Consider the following 16,547-nt stretch of genomic DNA (forward strand, 5'->3'; position numbering starts at 1 on the left):
TTAGCAAGAGGAGAACACCATACTCACTTCATTATTTTTCACCCTACAAAAAAATGAAATCACTTGCTCTTGAACTGACAAATGTATTAGGCTAGTTCTCAAAGCTACCAACTCCCATGGGTTGTTTTCTTCCTGCATGTAAAGCATTTTGGGACCTGCTGTTCTTAAAGTATAAGTGAGATGAAGGCTTCTCCTTTCTCTTCTGTCCAGATGTGGCATTGACCAGTAAGTGTCTTGTGCTGGGAAACAAAACATGCTAGAAGAGTATATTATGTACTTTAATAAAACAAAACAAAAACAGCCTTGCCCTTCTCGGTCAGCTTTCACATGAGGCACCAAGTAAGTCCTTTTTATAAGCTGGTGCTTTTTGTCAGCTTATAAAGGGCTTAAACTTCTGCTCTCATCTTACTTTCTGAGAGGGAAGAGAGAAAAGGCAGCCCCCACTTCTATTTAAAATAGTTGCAGCAGCCTGCCAATCCCGCTTAACATGTTGTGTTTCTCTCCAGTAATCTGATTCTTAGGTTTAGTTCTGCTATGCTGTGTCCCTGTGAAGTCTTAATCTAATAAAAATTCTGGATTCATTTACAAAGAAGGAATATTCAGCACATTAAGAATTGTTACATCAGGCACCTAAAGAATGTATTTGTTGCAGAAAAATATAGTATTAAAACTGCCCTGAGACTTCCAGGTATAGGGCGGTATATAAATTCCAGTAATACTAATATTAATACTAAATAAAAAACCCAGTGAACCCATATTTAAACAGATTTATAAAAACATTTATAAGACATGTATGGAAAAAATAGTCGTTTAGAAGTGTGAAAGGAAAGAAGCTTGCTGCCATGAAATGAAGTACAGGTTAGAAGTATAAAATGATAAGAGATTATATTAAAACAAAGACTCTGATGACACATGACCAGTACAGGCAGTGATGACAGATTAACACGTGTCCAAAAGATGCACGATTGTGCACGGCACCAAATCTGGAAGTGACCCTAAAACGTGGTAGGGGGTGGGGTGGAGCGAGCTTATACGTGCCCAGAGAACAGAACTCCTGCACAGTTGACCATACTGCGAATACCCCAACACCATAAGTTTGAGAGTGGAGATGAAACTGTATTGGTGACTCCATTCCTTTGGAAGTAACGTAGTTTACATTGCAAGACCTCAAAGCCTCATCATAATTTTGAATATGTTGAATTTGCAGATCGTTGGCTATCATACCTGGCCATGCTAGGTGGGGCTGATGGGAGTCAAAAACATCTGAGGGCTCCAGGTTAGAGATAACTGTAAACCTAGCTGGTTCATGGACAGTGCTGCTCAGAGACTTCTCAACATGAGATGAGTAACTGTTACTGTAAATATATCCAAATGCACACACTAGCTCTAGTGTAGACAGTACTCTGTGTTGTTGTTGTTGTTATTTCTATCCCACCTCAAGGTAGCTTAGAGATAAAAACAAGCACTAACAGCACAAGTAAACAATAATTAAAAAACAATTAAACAGTGATAGAATTATACAGAATCTATTAAACCCATACAAAAAATCTTATTCTAACCTCAAAATTCTAGGCCGCCTGCCATATAAGCTTTCTCTACTTCTAGCCATAGTTGCCAGTTCATTAAAAAATTCTCAGTGACTTAAATGGACATAATGTCTTGCACACACACACACACACACACACTGAATTGTGTACAGAGATGATAGAAAATCTCATTTGTTAGATGGTCTCTGCATTCATTGTGCCATTGGCCTGGATAGTCTGAGGACTCTCCTGGTTCTATTGGTTGCGGTTCCCTGACTTAAAGGAGGCAGGGAGAACTAACTGGGAGTTTGCACACTTTCGGAAGAAGCATTTACACTGAAAAAAATGTTATGACGACAACAATAATTATTCAGTTACACAGAAATGTTGTGTTCTGCTCTAATAATATTTCCCCCTTGCAATTGCCCATTCTCTCTAATCAAAATACTGTGTATTGTAATACGAAGAGGTAAATTCAGGGCTGTGTGTGTGCCTTTATTCTGTCCAAGTACAGAATCTGGTTGTGGGAACAGAATTTAGCATCCTTAATTTTCATTTTAAAAACAGGCTTTGAAGTGAGTGCATAAGATTTTGTATGTTCTCAGGAAAACTCTTGTAGTGAATTTAAGTTTGAAAAGATATATGAAAATCTAGGAGAAACATAAGGATATATAATTATGACATTACAAAGGGATAATTGTTTTTCCCATGGAGAGAGAACTATATATAGTAGTCTCTTACCTAGATACACAAACATTGTATAATCCTGGTAAACAGCTTGCTTCTAATTTCAAGAGCAGCTATTCATCCCCCCCCCAATATTGAATCTATGTCTTTTGATATTTATAAAACACCCAACTAGGTAAGAAAAAGACCCTGCTGGCTATTTGATTTTCTGAACAGAAGGCACTGTAAGCAATAGTAAATGTATCTTATGTGAAATATATTGAAAGATAAGCTTCCAGGTGGAGCAAATGAGTTATGATTGATGCACACTTTTTTGACTGTGACTTGAGTTTACATTTGTCCAACCCATTTAGAGTTAAAGAAATCAACTTTCCCAATATACTTGCTGACATCCTGATTTGCATCGATATTTCCACTTACTTTAGTTTATAATAAATCCCTAGTTATTTTTCTTGAATTGCTACTTTCAGCAATATAGGGGATGCTCCCTCTAATAATTCATTGAAATCTGTCATCTTTAGCTCAGACAATGTAGTGCTTCCTCCAGTACCATCTGTCCTTTCCATTCTGGGGACCTTATATTCAGTTGTTGGCATTGCCTGCACCATTTTCCCACTGCCTTCCTACATTTCCTATATTGTGGGCATTTATTTCAATTTACACTCATTCATCCTTCAAACGCACTGCCCAGGCTTGCGCCCCAGGAGGTCATTTCAGTGCTACTAACACAGCAGTTTAACATCTCACACACACACACCACAGAACCACCACACACTCCATTGTCTCTTGAGGCAGAAGGCTGCCTACTTCAAAATAATTATATTTGATCATTTGGTGGCTTCTTCTTCCCAACAAGTTCTGTGGTAGTACAGTGGTACCTTGGTTCTCGAACGACTTGGCTCCCGAATGGCGCAAACCCAGAAGTGTTCCAGTTTGCGAAGTTTTTTTGGAAGCTGAACATCTGATGTGGTTTCTGTGGCTTCCAATTGAGTGCAGGAAGCTCCTGCAGCCAATCAGAAGCCATGCCTTGGTTTTTGAACCTTAGCTGTTCATCACAAGCCAGCCCACCTCACAGTGCCTCTATATTGCAGCTCCAGCACTTAAAGCGTGGGGGGGGGGGGCCTTTCACTCAGCAGACGTGAACCTGGCTGTTAAATGAAATAAAGGGATAGGAAGTAGAATTAGCAAGAGTGGAGCAAGAAAGCGAAGCAGAGTGTGACAGATTTGATTGGGTTGTTTTTATCACCAGGTCTGCGTCAGTTTAATGAAATGTATATATTGTATGGTTTTGGACATGGTTTTGCACATGAGAGAGTGTTGACAAGTCATAGGCCACTGTGGAACAGAATGCTGGACAAGACGGGTATTTGGTCTGATCACACACAACCACACACAATGAGTTTTGCAGACTGGATTATGTGTACCTGTCTTCTATAAGTTTGAAGATTAAAATACCTTGTATTGTTCAGGTTTTACAGATTAAGGTGGGTACATGGTACATCAGAAGTCAGACTTGTGGGTTCTTTGGAGTCCTATGTGTTGGGCGTTTGTTAAAGGAATTGTGTACTCATATGGTTGGTGGGTGGTTGATGGAGAACCCTGGGTGGGAGACAGGGAAATGTTGGTCTCCTAGGATGAGAGGCTGGGAGGAAAAAGGAGGGACCACAGGTGACAGCTGGGAGAGGTTGCTACCTTCTGTGGTGGTAGACACTGAGAACAGCCTCTAGGAGAGGACTCTATATTTTACCTGTTCTGTTTGTTGTTGTTGTTGTTTTGTAGCTATTATTGTATTGTGAAAAACTTTAGTAAAAAATATTTTTAGAAAGCAAAACTCAGACTTATGACTTGTCTTCCTCAGACAAACTACAGACCACACGTAAGGAACAAACTTTGGCTGCATGGTCTGAAGCAAGACAAACCAGGAGCTTGGGTTTGGACATAACACTCAGCCAAACTATGGCTTAGCTCCAGGTTGTGTAGCAGCAGCAACATAACTGAGGGAGGAGCGAAGTGGCCATAAATTTTGCTGTGACCACCTGCGTGGTTGTGGGTTCATGCTGGGGCGTGGTTCGGCTTAGTGATACACGTGAACCAGGCCTTAGATTTGTAGCTGAACTATGTTGACAAATGGAATTTTCCACCGTATGTTCTGCTCCCTTGTGCAGGTGTTTACAAGCTGCTAGTGTAACCGAGTAAGAGCTTTTTTCATAACAGGCAGAACAATCTTGGTGGTTCAACATTCCCTTTTATATTTCTGATCACTTGCATGATGCAATCATTATTTTGTCTCTTTTATCAAGGACTCTAGTTTTTGCTTTTTAAAGCCCTGCTCCTAAACCTCTGGCTTGTTTGTTGGTAGATAAATTCTTTCAGTATTGTGTATGTTTTTATTTTGTTTTTTTAAAAAAACAAAATTTTTATATTTAACTTCTCTGAGACTTTTTGTAAAAAGTACCAATATTTATTATTATTATTATTATTATTATTATTATGCTATCCTCCTAAACTATCACATCTTCCTCTTTGTGCAGTATACCAAATAATTCAGTGCATTTTTCAAGAGTGGTGCAAAGTTGGTGACACAACTTTAACTATTGGGTAGGTGTAATTACTCCAGAAAACATTAACTGTAAACTGTTAATAGGACTAATCTGCTTGTCTTTCTGTGTCAGAATAGCTTAGTTGGTAGAGCATGAGACTCTTAATCTCAAGGTCATGGATTTAAGTGCCACATTGTGCAAAAAAATTCCTGCATTGCAGGGGGTTGGACTAGATGACCCTCGTGGTCCCTTCCAACTCTACAATTCTGTGAGCTAATGACTCTGATGTTTGCATTTGGTTCCATCTAGATGTAGGGAGGTATCCAATAAAATAGTTCCATTAGTGCAATAATAATAGAATAATTCTCTCCTCATTCTGGGGTTTTCTGCAACCCAGATTTGGGGAGGCCATTGCAGGAGGAGTAGAGAGAGGAGAAGTTCTGTTGCACAAATGCAAGTTCTTGTGCTAATGGAGCTACTTCATTGGGTATTTCTCCTTTATGTGTCACTGCTGGATGATTGTCTAGTGTCTCTTGGTTACCTCTATAGCCATCCATCACTCATATCTCTAGTGAATATAGCATGTCCCTGAGATAACAAGCAACTTAAAACTCTTGTCATTGAAGCATTTCCAGGACAGATCTAGGAAAATTGCAGTCAGTTGTTTCAGATGTGATTTCCACTTTGTTTATTTTTATTTTTTAACTTTTCCTCATAGTTCAAAAAAAATTTAGTTTAATCTTGTGGAGTGCTAGGTGCTGCTCTGAGACATACCTCCAGATTAAATGTAGCAGCAAGTTTTTTTGCTGGGAAAGCCTTCACTGATGTAACTTGCTCCTTTAAATATGCAAAGAGGCAGGTTTCACCTCCCAGCACCATTCAGTTTGTCATTCTGCAGAACTTTGGAATCATTTTTCTGTGGTTATTTCAAAGTCTAAGTTTAGGCTCTGTGGGAGTTTCCATCACCTTTCTTTTAAGTCCTCTACTGCCCCAACTCAGTTGGGGTTAACAGAGCTGGCATGTCTGTTTTTATGTAGACTCTCCTTAGTCCAAAATGAGTTGAATGACAAAAAGCAATTCCAATTTTGATCTAGAGATGGCAGCAGAGGCCCCATTTGTCTCCTTGCTCTGTTTACTGCCTCCAGGCACAATTTGTTCTAGGAGGATGCTGTTCTAGAGTTAGTGGGGGCGAAACAAGACTTTATTTCACCTGGGCCAAGACCCAGTTTTTGCATATTTGTGTACACAAACACACAGAGGCTGGGAGCCTCAAGGGCACCCATCTGGAGGCTTCACCATCCTCTATTAAGTTTTTGTGCTTTGGGCATCGGAGGCTTAAGAACCTACCGGTAAATACCAGTCCCAAAATAAGGGCTAGCAAGGTTTATGCAGGAGAGCTTCTTGGCCAGCCTTACGCCAGTCTTCTCTTCCATATCCACAGAGAGCACGCACAGTTGCCTTGGAAACGTCAGCCGACTATATTTACCAGTTGTGGAGAACAAGGCTTGAATTCCCCCTGGACGCTGTTTTTCCACAGCACCATATGTATAACAAGTTATATTGAATCATTCCAGGTGTTAGACTTGTAATAGTATCAACTCTGGAAAAAAGTGTGTTAGAGACATGAATCTAATTATCAGTAGCAGCGTACACATTAAGGAAATGGGAAGGGTTTTGTTAATTCCTTTCTGGGAGAATTCACAAGTTCTTATGGACTCCGGTGATAATTTCTGGTCAAAGCAGAGAGAATGTCCATGTGGCTACACCTGCCTAATGTGGAATTTAATCTTAACTTCTCTACTGACTGTTTAGAAGGCAAATTGCCCTCAAACACTATCAACTAAAAGGTGATGAATGACAGAGGTGCTCATTTGAGAACTGCCCGTTTAATTGACACCTGGATATTTTATAATCCAAACAGTAAAGAAGCCGCTGGTTTTTTAACAGTGCATCAAGTTTGCACTAGATTGTACCACTTATTTATCAGCAGTTTATTTTTAGTGCTACATTTACCTGCAACTGAAACTCAGTTTCAGGGTGTGTCTTCAATTCAGACACTATTTGATGGGACCTGTACTCTGCTAGTTTAGGTACACTTTTAATCACTGGATCCTGTCCCTTTAAATATACCGTATTTTTCGCTCTATAAGACGCACCAGACCACAAGACGCACCTAGTTTTTGGAGGAGGAAAACAAGGGGGAAAAAATTCTGAATCTCAGAAGCCAGAAGAACAAGAGGGATCGCTGCGCAGTGAAAGCAGCAATCCCTCTTGCTGTTCTGGCTTCTGGGATAGCTGTGCAGCCTGCATTCGCCCCATAAGACGCACACACATTTCCACATACTTTTTAGGAGGGAAAAAGTGAGTCTTATAGAGCAAAAAATACGGTAGTTATTGTACTGTAATGGCTTTTCCTAAACCTTTGTCCTTTCCCTGCCTCCTCCCTTCTTGCTCACTACTGGGATTGCAAGTCAATACTCCTCTTTCCCTTCCTACTCTCCTCTGTTCTCCTGCACGGCCCCACCAAAGACCTCCTTGTCTTCAAACCTTCCTTAATTTCACACACACACACACACACACACACACACACAGATTTTTACTCCCCTTCCTAGGAACCTGTCTGATGCATCAGCAGGTTGCATTGTTTGCTAGTGTTAAATTAGCTATTTGCAGATAAAATTGAAAAGAGTTTAATTTTAAACAGTGTTCTTAAACTCTTAGGCACTTGGAGATTGAGATGCTTGCAAGGCTACCATTACAAGCGTCTCACCATTTTCATTAGTGAATCATTTCACCAAAGGAGGAGACAGTAGCAAGGGAAAAAACCTGTTAAAGAAATAGCAGGTTTTCAACAGTGCCAACACACATTTTGAAGAGATTAACACCAAGCTAGTGGTGGCAAGGAAACAGTAGCCTTATTTTACTTATTCAAAACTATAGACATATTTAAATATTTTGTGCTTAAAGAGGCAGTGGTGGATCCACGCCTCAGAAAGCCCACCCTAGACCAGTTACTAACATCCCTTTATTGACAAAGGTGATAGAGAGGGTGGTTGTAGAGCAACTGCAGATATTCCTGGAAGAGACTGATTACAGTGGTACCTCAGGTTAAGTATTTAATTCATTCCAGAGGTCCGTTCTTAAACTGAAACTGTTCTTAACCTGGGGTACCACTTTAGCTAATGTGGCCTCCTTCTGCTGCTGCGCCGCTGGAGCACAATTTCTGTTCTCATCCTGAAGCAAAGTTCTTAACCCGAGGTACTATTTCTGGGTTAGTGGAGTCTGTAATCTGAACCGTATGTAACTTGAAGCGTCTGTAACCCGAGGTACCACTGTATCTGGATCAAATACAGTCTGGGTTCAGACCTGATTTTGGAACTGAATTGGGTGCCCTCATAGGTGACCTTTATCATGAGAGGGACAGGATGAGTACAACCTTATTACTTCTGCTTGATTGCTTAGCGGCCTTTGAAACCCATCAACCATGATATCCTCCTGGACCAAATTAGTGAGATGGGTGTTGGAGGCATTATATTACAGTGGATCTGTTTGTATCTTTAAGGTTGTACCCAGCGAGTAGCACTGGGTTTGTGTTTCTCACCTCCCTCCCCTGGCATTTGTGCTATGGGGTTTTGCATGGTGCTGTTCTCTCCCCAGTTCTGTTTAATACATGTATGAAGCCATTGGGTGTGATTATTAGGAGTTTTAGAGCAAGGTGTCTCCAGTATGCTTATGATACACAGCTATACTTCTCCATAACATCTGAATCAGGAGAGGTCATGAGAGCTTTGGACCAGTTTCTGGATGCAGTGGTGGACTGGATGAGGACCAATGATCCTGGGAATTTGTGGGTTCTTTGGGTGGAGGGTTCACATGTTCATGAAATTGGGTTGCACTTCTTCTGAAGGAGGAAGTTTGTCAGATTAGACCTCTGGTCTACCGATATTTTAACAGGGATGCCTTGCAGGAGAGGTCATTTCTTTATGATTCAGTCAGGCATAAATAATGCCTTCTTTAGTGCTGCATTGTGAAGGGAGCAGGTGCCGTTCTGTTCAGGAGGCACGAACCTATTTCGTGGCTGTGTTCAAGTACCTAGTCCATGCTTTCAATTCATTCTGTGGGGTCCTGGCATCTTTTTCAGTGTTTGCAATCTTAACGCTGGTCTTTTCTCTTGCTCTCTCTTAGAGTGTTTTGCTGTTTGAAAGCTAACATCGGTGTTCTCGGTAAACATGGAAGAATTGCAAGATGTCCAATTGACGGAGATCAAGCCCCTCCTGAATGATAAGGTAATTCTTGCTGTGTTTGAGCATTAGCAAAGCACTAGTCGTTTTATGTTATCTGTGAGCGGTACATAAGGGTTGTGTGCAATTTAGAATTCTGTACTGTTTGGGATTAAGAAACAGAACTTAACGTTCTGAGAAGTTCTACCTATTTTTTTTGTAAAGTCCATCACTTCAGTATAACTGAACACAACCCCCCCCCCCCTTAAATATTATCTCTGTTGTCTTTTGCCTGCCGTGTTGCAAATTATAGATTGCAAACTCCCTGGGATGGGTACTCTTCCTTCTGTTGTAGCTTCTATTATCTCTTTGAACAATGATGATAAAGAGTCCTATGACACTTTAAAATAAATAAGTTTGTTGGGCTGGAGTCTAATGCATCAATCCATAATAGCATGGAATAAGTAAAGAATGAGCTGTAAAGATAATACCATATACTTCTGATGAAATCTCCAAAGCCGGGGTGGGGTGGGGTTACTGGTTGGGAAGGGCAAAGGACTTCAGTGCCCTGCCTTGTTTCTTGCCCTTCCCTACAAGTAGCATAAGAAGAATGCATTATGCAAGAGTAAGTGGAAGGGCAGTTCTTGCAAAAGGCAGACCTTCAGGATTCTTGATTTCTCCATGCCTGGATCCTCAGGAGTGGCCGGGGGGGGGGGGGCTTGGTGCAGGGAGGGCGCAGGAAAGCCCGTTGCATGAGTGGAGTTGCATTCACTCTTCTCAGGATCCAGTCCATTAATTGATGATTTCAGCCTTTCTTTAGTACATAATTTGAGGTACCTTTCACAAAGAATGAATAGGATATCTTTCTCATTTCAGTTTTAACTTTGGTTCTTACTTTGGTTCAGTTCTTAGCACTTTCCAAGGGTGTGCAAGTGTGGGGGTGAATAGTGTGATCACCAACTTTTCTATGGTGATTTACAGTGATGAGCCAATGTTTTCCAGCTATTTCTGCAAAATCCAGTCTTACACTGGTCCTCTCTTTTTAGCTTGTGGTGTGCCTTGAACATTTGTGGGTCATCCGGTTTTTCCTCTCGCTACCGTGTCTGTCTCGTCCACTTACTATTTTAACATATTTCAGTTTCAACTTTTAGATGCCTGCTAAAAAACTTTTTATTCCATCAGGCTTATGTGGGCAATTAAGAATACATATTTCCATAATAGCTGGTTTCTGGTTTTAACTTAGTATGTGGCTTTTATTGTATGGTTTTATATATAATTGTTGTAAACCACTCTTGGGTTTTTTAAAGAAATGAATGGCGGTAACAAATATTCGTTTTACCAAGCCCACACACTACAAAAAGTCTTTCCTCTTTTTAAAGGGAGTTGAACTAGTAGTTTTATATCAATATAGACAAAAAGCCATAGCCAGATCCAGTGATAAATTACATAGTAGCCAGAGGTTGAGTGTTTTGTGTAAATGACCATGCATGTTTAAGACGTTATTGTATTTTTCGCTCTATAAGACACACCAGACCACAAGGCGCACCTAGTTTTTGGAGGAGGAAAACAAACAAAAAAAATCTGAATCTCAGAAGCCAGAACAGCAAGAGGGATAGTTACGCAGTGAAAGCAGCAGTCCCTCTTGCTGTTCTGGCTTCTGTGATAGCTGTGCAGCCTGCATTCACTCCATAAGACGCACACACATTTTCCCTTACTTTTTAGGAGGGAAGAAGTGAGTCTTATAGAGCAAAAATTACGATATATAGGAATACAGTCATACCTCGGGTTACGAACGCTGCAGGTTGCGCATTTTCGGGTTATGGACCACCAGAATGGGTTACTTCTGGGTTTCGGTGCTCACGCATGTGCAGAAGCACAAAATGGTGTCATGCGCAGAAGCGCCTAATCGTGTCACACGCGCGTGCAGCGGCACTGCAGGTTGCGAACGCGCCTCCTGCAAGGATCACGTTCACAACCTGAGGTATGACTGTATAGAAACTACCAAATCAGACCACTGATTGGTCCATCTAGCTCAGCATTTTCTTCAGTTACTGGTAGAAAACACCCAGGTTTTCAGATAATTGTTTCCTAGCCCTTCATGAAGATGCCAGGGATTGAATCTGGAACCCTTTGCATGCAAAACATGTGTTCTAACCTTTTGCACGAACTGAGCAGCAGTGCCACCAGTTCCTAATATATATTGACTAAATGTTGGAATGGAAATAATTTTGAATGGTATTTTCACAGTGCCTTTGAAAAAGGAGTAGGTTTGTCTGTGCTTGAAAGTGTTTGAAAATGATTATTTCTGGGACTGATAAATGTGTACCGACTCATGTGGAATTGTGGCACTTGCCTCTCTTCTATCCTTGGTGGTTCGTACAATAATTTTGTTTCTGGCATCAGCTGTTGGGGGTGGAGGAAAGCTAATTGTAATGACCTCGTCCTTTGCATTTATTCATACTAATGAAGTAAAAGAAGCTTCAATTCTGACAATAGTTTGCTGCAAAGTGATATGACGGAGCAGAGTTTTCAGAAAACTCAGCTGCAAAGCAAAGTTTATGAGGCTGTTCTGGAATCTGGGCTATTCATTGGCTCTTATTCTTATTTTGACAGAATTCAGCTCGAAACTTCCAGGACTTTGACTGTCAGGTAAGTACCTGAAACCAAAACGGGCATGCATTGTCAGGCTTTCCTTCAAGAACGACAATGGATCTCTGTTGATCAGATAGTTGCCCAAATTAAAAATAAAAAAGGACTTGAGAAACCTAAGAGTCCATTGGCTCCCATATACCTTTTACTGTTTTTCTGTACATTTAACAGTGTGTTCGGCAGTATGTGTTGAACAGGACTTGTCTGCTTCCAGATCTTAAGGGCCAGATTTTGGAGTTGATCACCATGGACTTTTGAAGCACCATAGAGTTAAATTGTGTGTGTAATTTTTGTAAGATGCAAATCTGTTTTGAAGCTCTACATCTCAGAAATTAATGAAGTAGGAAGGGCTTGTAATCCTCAAATCATAAAGTGGTGTTTTCAGTGTTTAAAAAATTATTATATGAAGTAGCCAGTTTATTACATTCTGTGGCTTGGCCTGTTGTCCTATCTTGTCTTAGCCACATGAGCAAGATACAGAAAAATGGAAATGCCAAGCCAACCTCAAAAGGTGGAATTAGGAACAAAATTGGGTAGGACCTAAAATGCAATATAAATTGCTACTAAAATTTGAACGAAAAGTAAAATTTGACTTCAATTCTACAAAAAGTATGAATATAAATTAAACATATTAATGACCGTAACAATACAGTGGTACCTTGGTTTAAGAGCAGCTTAGTTTATGAACAACTTGGATTAAGAACGCTGCAAACCCGGAAGTAGGTGTTTTGATTTGTGAGTTTTTGCCTTGGAAGCAGAACATGTTCCGCTTCCTGTTGAGTGTATTCCATTTGTAAATCGAGTCCCCCACTGCTATGGGAAAGCACGCCTTGGTTTAAGAATGCTTTGGTTTAAGAACGGACTTCCGGAACGGATTAAGTTTGTAAACCAAGGTACCACTGTACAGGACAATGCCTTAACATCCAGCATTAGATTAGTTCTAAAGACCAAATGCATTTGAATCCCCAAGGAATCTTCTTTAGTGATCAATGAATGTATAACATATAATTTTGTCACCCGAAATTAGTCTTTTGGCTGATCTGCATAGATAAGGGGAGCTGGCCAGTAATATTCCTGTATGTACATGGTAAACATTGAAATGTATCTGAAAAAGGTGATACCTTTCTACTAGTGTCCATTCATGTTTTAGGGCATCCTCCAGATTTCTGGTTATCGATGTCAGCTATCCACCATCATAGATTAAAGTTGATTTTTATTTTTTAGCACATTTGGGTAGCAATTTATATTTTAAAAATGTTTCTGCCCTGTTTTGGGTCTTAGCCACATCTGCCCTGAAGGTAGGAATGCCACTCTGCTTCCGGCTTAAGAGCTTGTCTTCACAGATGTCTTGCCAAACATGAGCAGAGTGTGATGTGAATTTTAACCAACAATCTTGATGTGGCATCTGTACAAGGCATGGCTAGGAATTGTTAACACCTGACATATGCTTAGAATAACTTTGAATTAAAAGGGAACCAGAATCTCAGCTTCAGGGCGCAAAGATCACACACCGGTGAAATTGAACACCCTTTTATGCCCTTTGGGTTTGACTTGAAGCTCCCTTGACTTACCTCATTTGTTGGACCAGTTTGGTGTTCAATGTTGTGCAAAGGTGAATTTAAGGCCAGAAACTTCAGTTTGAAAAGGATTTAAGAGAATCTCTCAAGCATTCACACACACACACACACACACACACACACACACACAAACACACACACACACACACACACACACACTCAACACAAAACCGCCCAGCCATCCCAGCATAACTCAACACAAGCAGGCACAGAAATAGAGAAAATGCACATTTGAGAGCTTATGAAAATTACCCAGGGCAATTGCACTATAATTAATGTAAAACAAAACTGGTGAGTGTGACACGAATTGAGCATAAACCAGGTGATGCTTGCCACTTCTTTTTCTTAATCTTTTAGAGTGGATGAACAGTGAACTTGTGTCCATAGCAACCACTGAACAGGATGTTCCTTACTGCCACTTTATTAATTTTAGCTGCTCCTAAAATTGAGCTATGTACAGCCTTTGTGTGTTGATAAAGCTTCTTTGCCTTGTATCATACAAATGACAACTTCTGAGGACTGCCTGCTTTAGTCTTTTATTTACACAAGTTAAACACTGTGCATGAATTACAACATATTTAAAGAAGGGTTGCGTGGGCAAGATTGAATCTTAAAATTTCCCATAGCCTTCAGCTGCTTCAGGCTAAGGTGCTCTTGATAAGCCAAAGAACTACACAGTAAGATATAATGTACCTCACAGGAAAAATAAATGCACATATCCTTTATTAGGTTCAAGTGGCATTCCACTATTTTAACTTAGGTGATGTCCCTTTGAGTCAAAGACAGTGCAAATGGTCTCTCATACCAGGGTTAATTAGAGTGCCACCATTTTTAGAAATCATGTGGGCACACCAGAAGCTTAGGCATAGATGCAGAGGGTCTCTGCAATTAGATAATGGAAAAGGAAGGGGACATGCTCACAGTTAGCTTCAAAGGAAATTTGAGGGGGAAAGGAAGTGGGCAGCTGAGCAAGCAAGGACTTTAAACTGCATCTTAACTCCTTCAGCTGTCAAATACTGAATCTGCATGGCTAACGCTCTTTCTCATAGATAATAGTCACATCAAGAATTTTGGAAAGAATTTAGTTCTGTAGCATCAGCACCTCAGGCAGCAGCATCTGTCAAAACTTTAATGGATATTGCTTCCTTATATTTGACCGACTCCACAAGACAGCTGTTAATGTGCATCCGTTGAACATGTATGCTTTGAAGCCCCTACTAGGTTAAGACCTGCAGGAAGTGCCTTGGAGCTTCCTTTATGTAGTGGGTTAACCTTGAAAATAGGTCACCGTCCCAGGGAACATTCTGAAGGCACATGAGGCAGCAATTGTGTGAAAAACTAAGCAGTCCTGGGTCTAGTTGTTGGCTGGTTATGAGACAACATGGCAACCTTGAATCTGAGTTCTATGTTTGTGGTAGAATGCCAGATAGATAGATAGATAGATAGATAGATAGATAGATAGATAGATAGATGATAGATAGTTTCTTTCTTTCTATCAGAAACGGGGGTTGCCACTGTGATGTCCCCCACATGTTGCTAGGCTCTGACTCCTATTATTGGCTTTGCTGGGTGAGGCTGATGGGTGTTGAACTCCAACAACATCTGGCAGGCACTGCATAGATTACAGTCAGACAAAACCATTGAGATTTTGTTGATCTATTCACCAAGAGGTTATTGGACTCAACCTGGAAAAAATACTTCAGGTTGCTACAAACACTTGACTGAAGGAGTAATTTTCATTGCCACTCTTAACAGAAGCCACACTCCCCCCCCCCCAAAAAAAAAGTGTTTGTCTTTGTTGCTGAAATAATGTGTTCTTAATTAAGAATGTTCTTTATATCTAAAGTCCTTTGTTACTGGTGTAATAGCTGCTCAGTTTTGTTTTCCTTGGGCAGCTCTTAAATAATTTGTATCTTAGACTTTGCTTACAGATTATAGTTCAAGTAACCATAATCTCGGAGCAAGTGGCAATTGCTTGTGGGTGAGTAGATAAGTGTGAAATCCGCTTTGTGAATGCAGTCAAGGTTCTCCGGATAGGAAAGAGCACCAAAAAGAGTTTTGGCTGACCACTTTCTCTTGATTCTCTGAGGGTAGAATAGGGAGGAAGACCTGTTTCTCCTGGCCCGCCTAGTCCCGTGAGAAATAATGATGTGTGGTTCTTATTACTAGAAACAGCACTGAATAATTGCTGGTGTGTGTTCTGTCCTGATTGGACAGAAGAGAATAGCCTCCGTTTTGTATTTCCCCCTAAATCTGCTCTTTATGAATTAAGTCAAGACCCTATGGACTCATATTTGTATCGTATCGAGTAGCTTTGCTATTAAATGACAATTTGATATCTCCAGGTTTGTGCAACCTAATTCCCATTCTTATATCAAACAAGATATCATGTTGTGACTGGAACCTACAACAAAATGTCCCAGTGTATCCTACTTCCTAAAATGAGTTATTCTGTTCAGGTTTCTACCCAACCATTCCCTCCAATCTGGGTATTCTCTTTGCTTCCATCTAGCAGTTCCATTTTTTGTTTCCAGTGTCATTCTACAACCCATGGCAACTAAGCATGCTCAGTCCTCATTGGGGTTCTGCCCCCTTTCGAATACATTTCATGTAGGGTTGCCATATTTCAAAAAGTGAAAATCCAGACACAAATGTTGTTGAGCTTTTTTTGAAGTTTTTAAACTATTTTTTTGCTTCCTATAGGGGCTATAGGGTTTTCCTGGACATTTTAACTGATTTGCGAAAATTCCACCCGTATGCCATTTTAAACTGATGAATCCCGGCTAGGTCTGGGAAATTCTGGACATATAACAGCCCTATTTTAGACTTCTCAAAAAATGTGAGGATACCTTGCTCATCTTTCCCAGCAGCTCCAATCTGCCTGCAGTCACTTTGCTTCTTACCACCTGAACTTGCCACTGGAAAGAGCCACTGGGGTTTAAAACTCTTCTTCTTTTTGTGGTCAAGACTTTTTTTCAATTAGCCAAACCCTGCTCAGACCATATAAACTTTTAAATATATTTCTATCCCTTTGCACAATTGAAATATGAGAATGTAGGAGCTTGTCCTACTTCTTGAGCAGATGATAGATTAAATGATCTGCAAGGGTTGTCTGTGGGTGAGCAGATGGTGTCTGTGACCTCCGCTGCTAGTAAAGTCATGGGTGCATCTGTATTATGGTGCCTGTCTTTAAGAGCTCCATGTTACATTTAGTCTGCCTCTGTTTCTGTTTTGCAGTTGCTGCCAGTCATATGTTTAATCTGACCCAATCGCTAACACTTGGAACAAACCTTATTATGAGGGACCTAGGAAGCCCTGAGCAATGAATGAGTGAATAAAGATGAGCAA

General features: G+C 40.5%; 2 protein-coding genes across 12 annotated transcripts in view; both read left to right on the plus strand.

Moving 5' to 3' along the window:
- Positions 1-16,547, plus strand: part of SLA2 (Src like adaptor 2) — a 247,460-nt gene that overhangs the window by 192,550 nt on the left and 38,363 nt on the right. The gene's annotated exons all lie outside the window — the stretch shown is intronic.
- NDRG3 (NDRG family member 3) overlaps positions 1-16,547 on the plus strand; it is a 59,305-nt gene that overhangs the window by 15,982 nt on the left and 26,776 nt on the right. For 5 of the 11 annotated variants that reach the window (XM_083746635.1, XM_083746628.1, XM_083746627.1 and 2 more), the window contains exons 2-3: positions 8,939-9,039; positions 11,587-11,622. In XM_083746635.1, coding sequence (XP_083602761.1) covers positions 8,983-9,039; positions 11,587-11,622 — 93 coding nt within the window. In that variant the 5' untranslated portion in view covers positions 8,939-8,982. Of the gene's footprint in view, positions 1-4,742; positions 4,812-8,936; positions 9,040-11,586; positions 11,623-16,547 lie in introns of those variants that run through there. The other 6 variants (XM_083746631.1, XM_083746632.1, XM_083746629.1 and 3 more) reach the window with 4 other exon arrangements.

The sequence above is a fragment of the Podarcis gaigeae genome (assembly GCF_964106915.1).
Source record: "Podarcis gaigeae genome assembly, chromosome: 6".
In the NCBI taxonomy this organism is placed as follows: Eukaryota; Metazoa; Chordata; class Lepidosauria; order Squamata; family Lacertidae; genus Podarcis; species Podarcis gaigeae.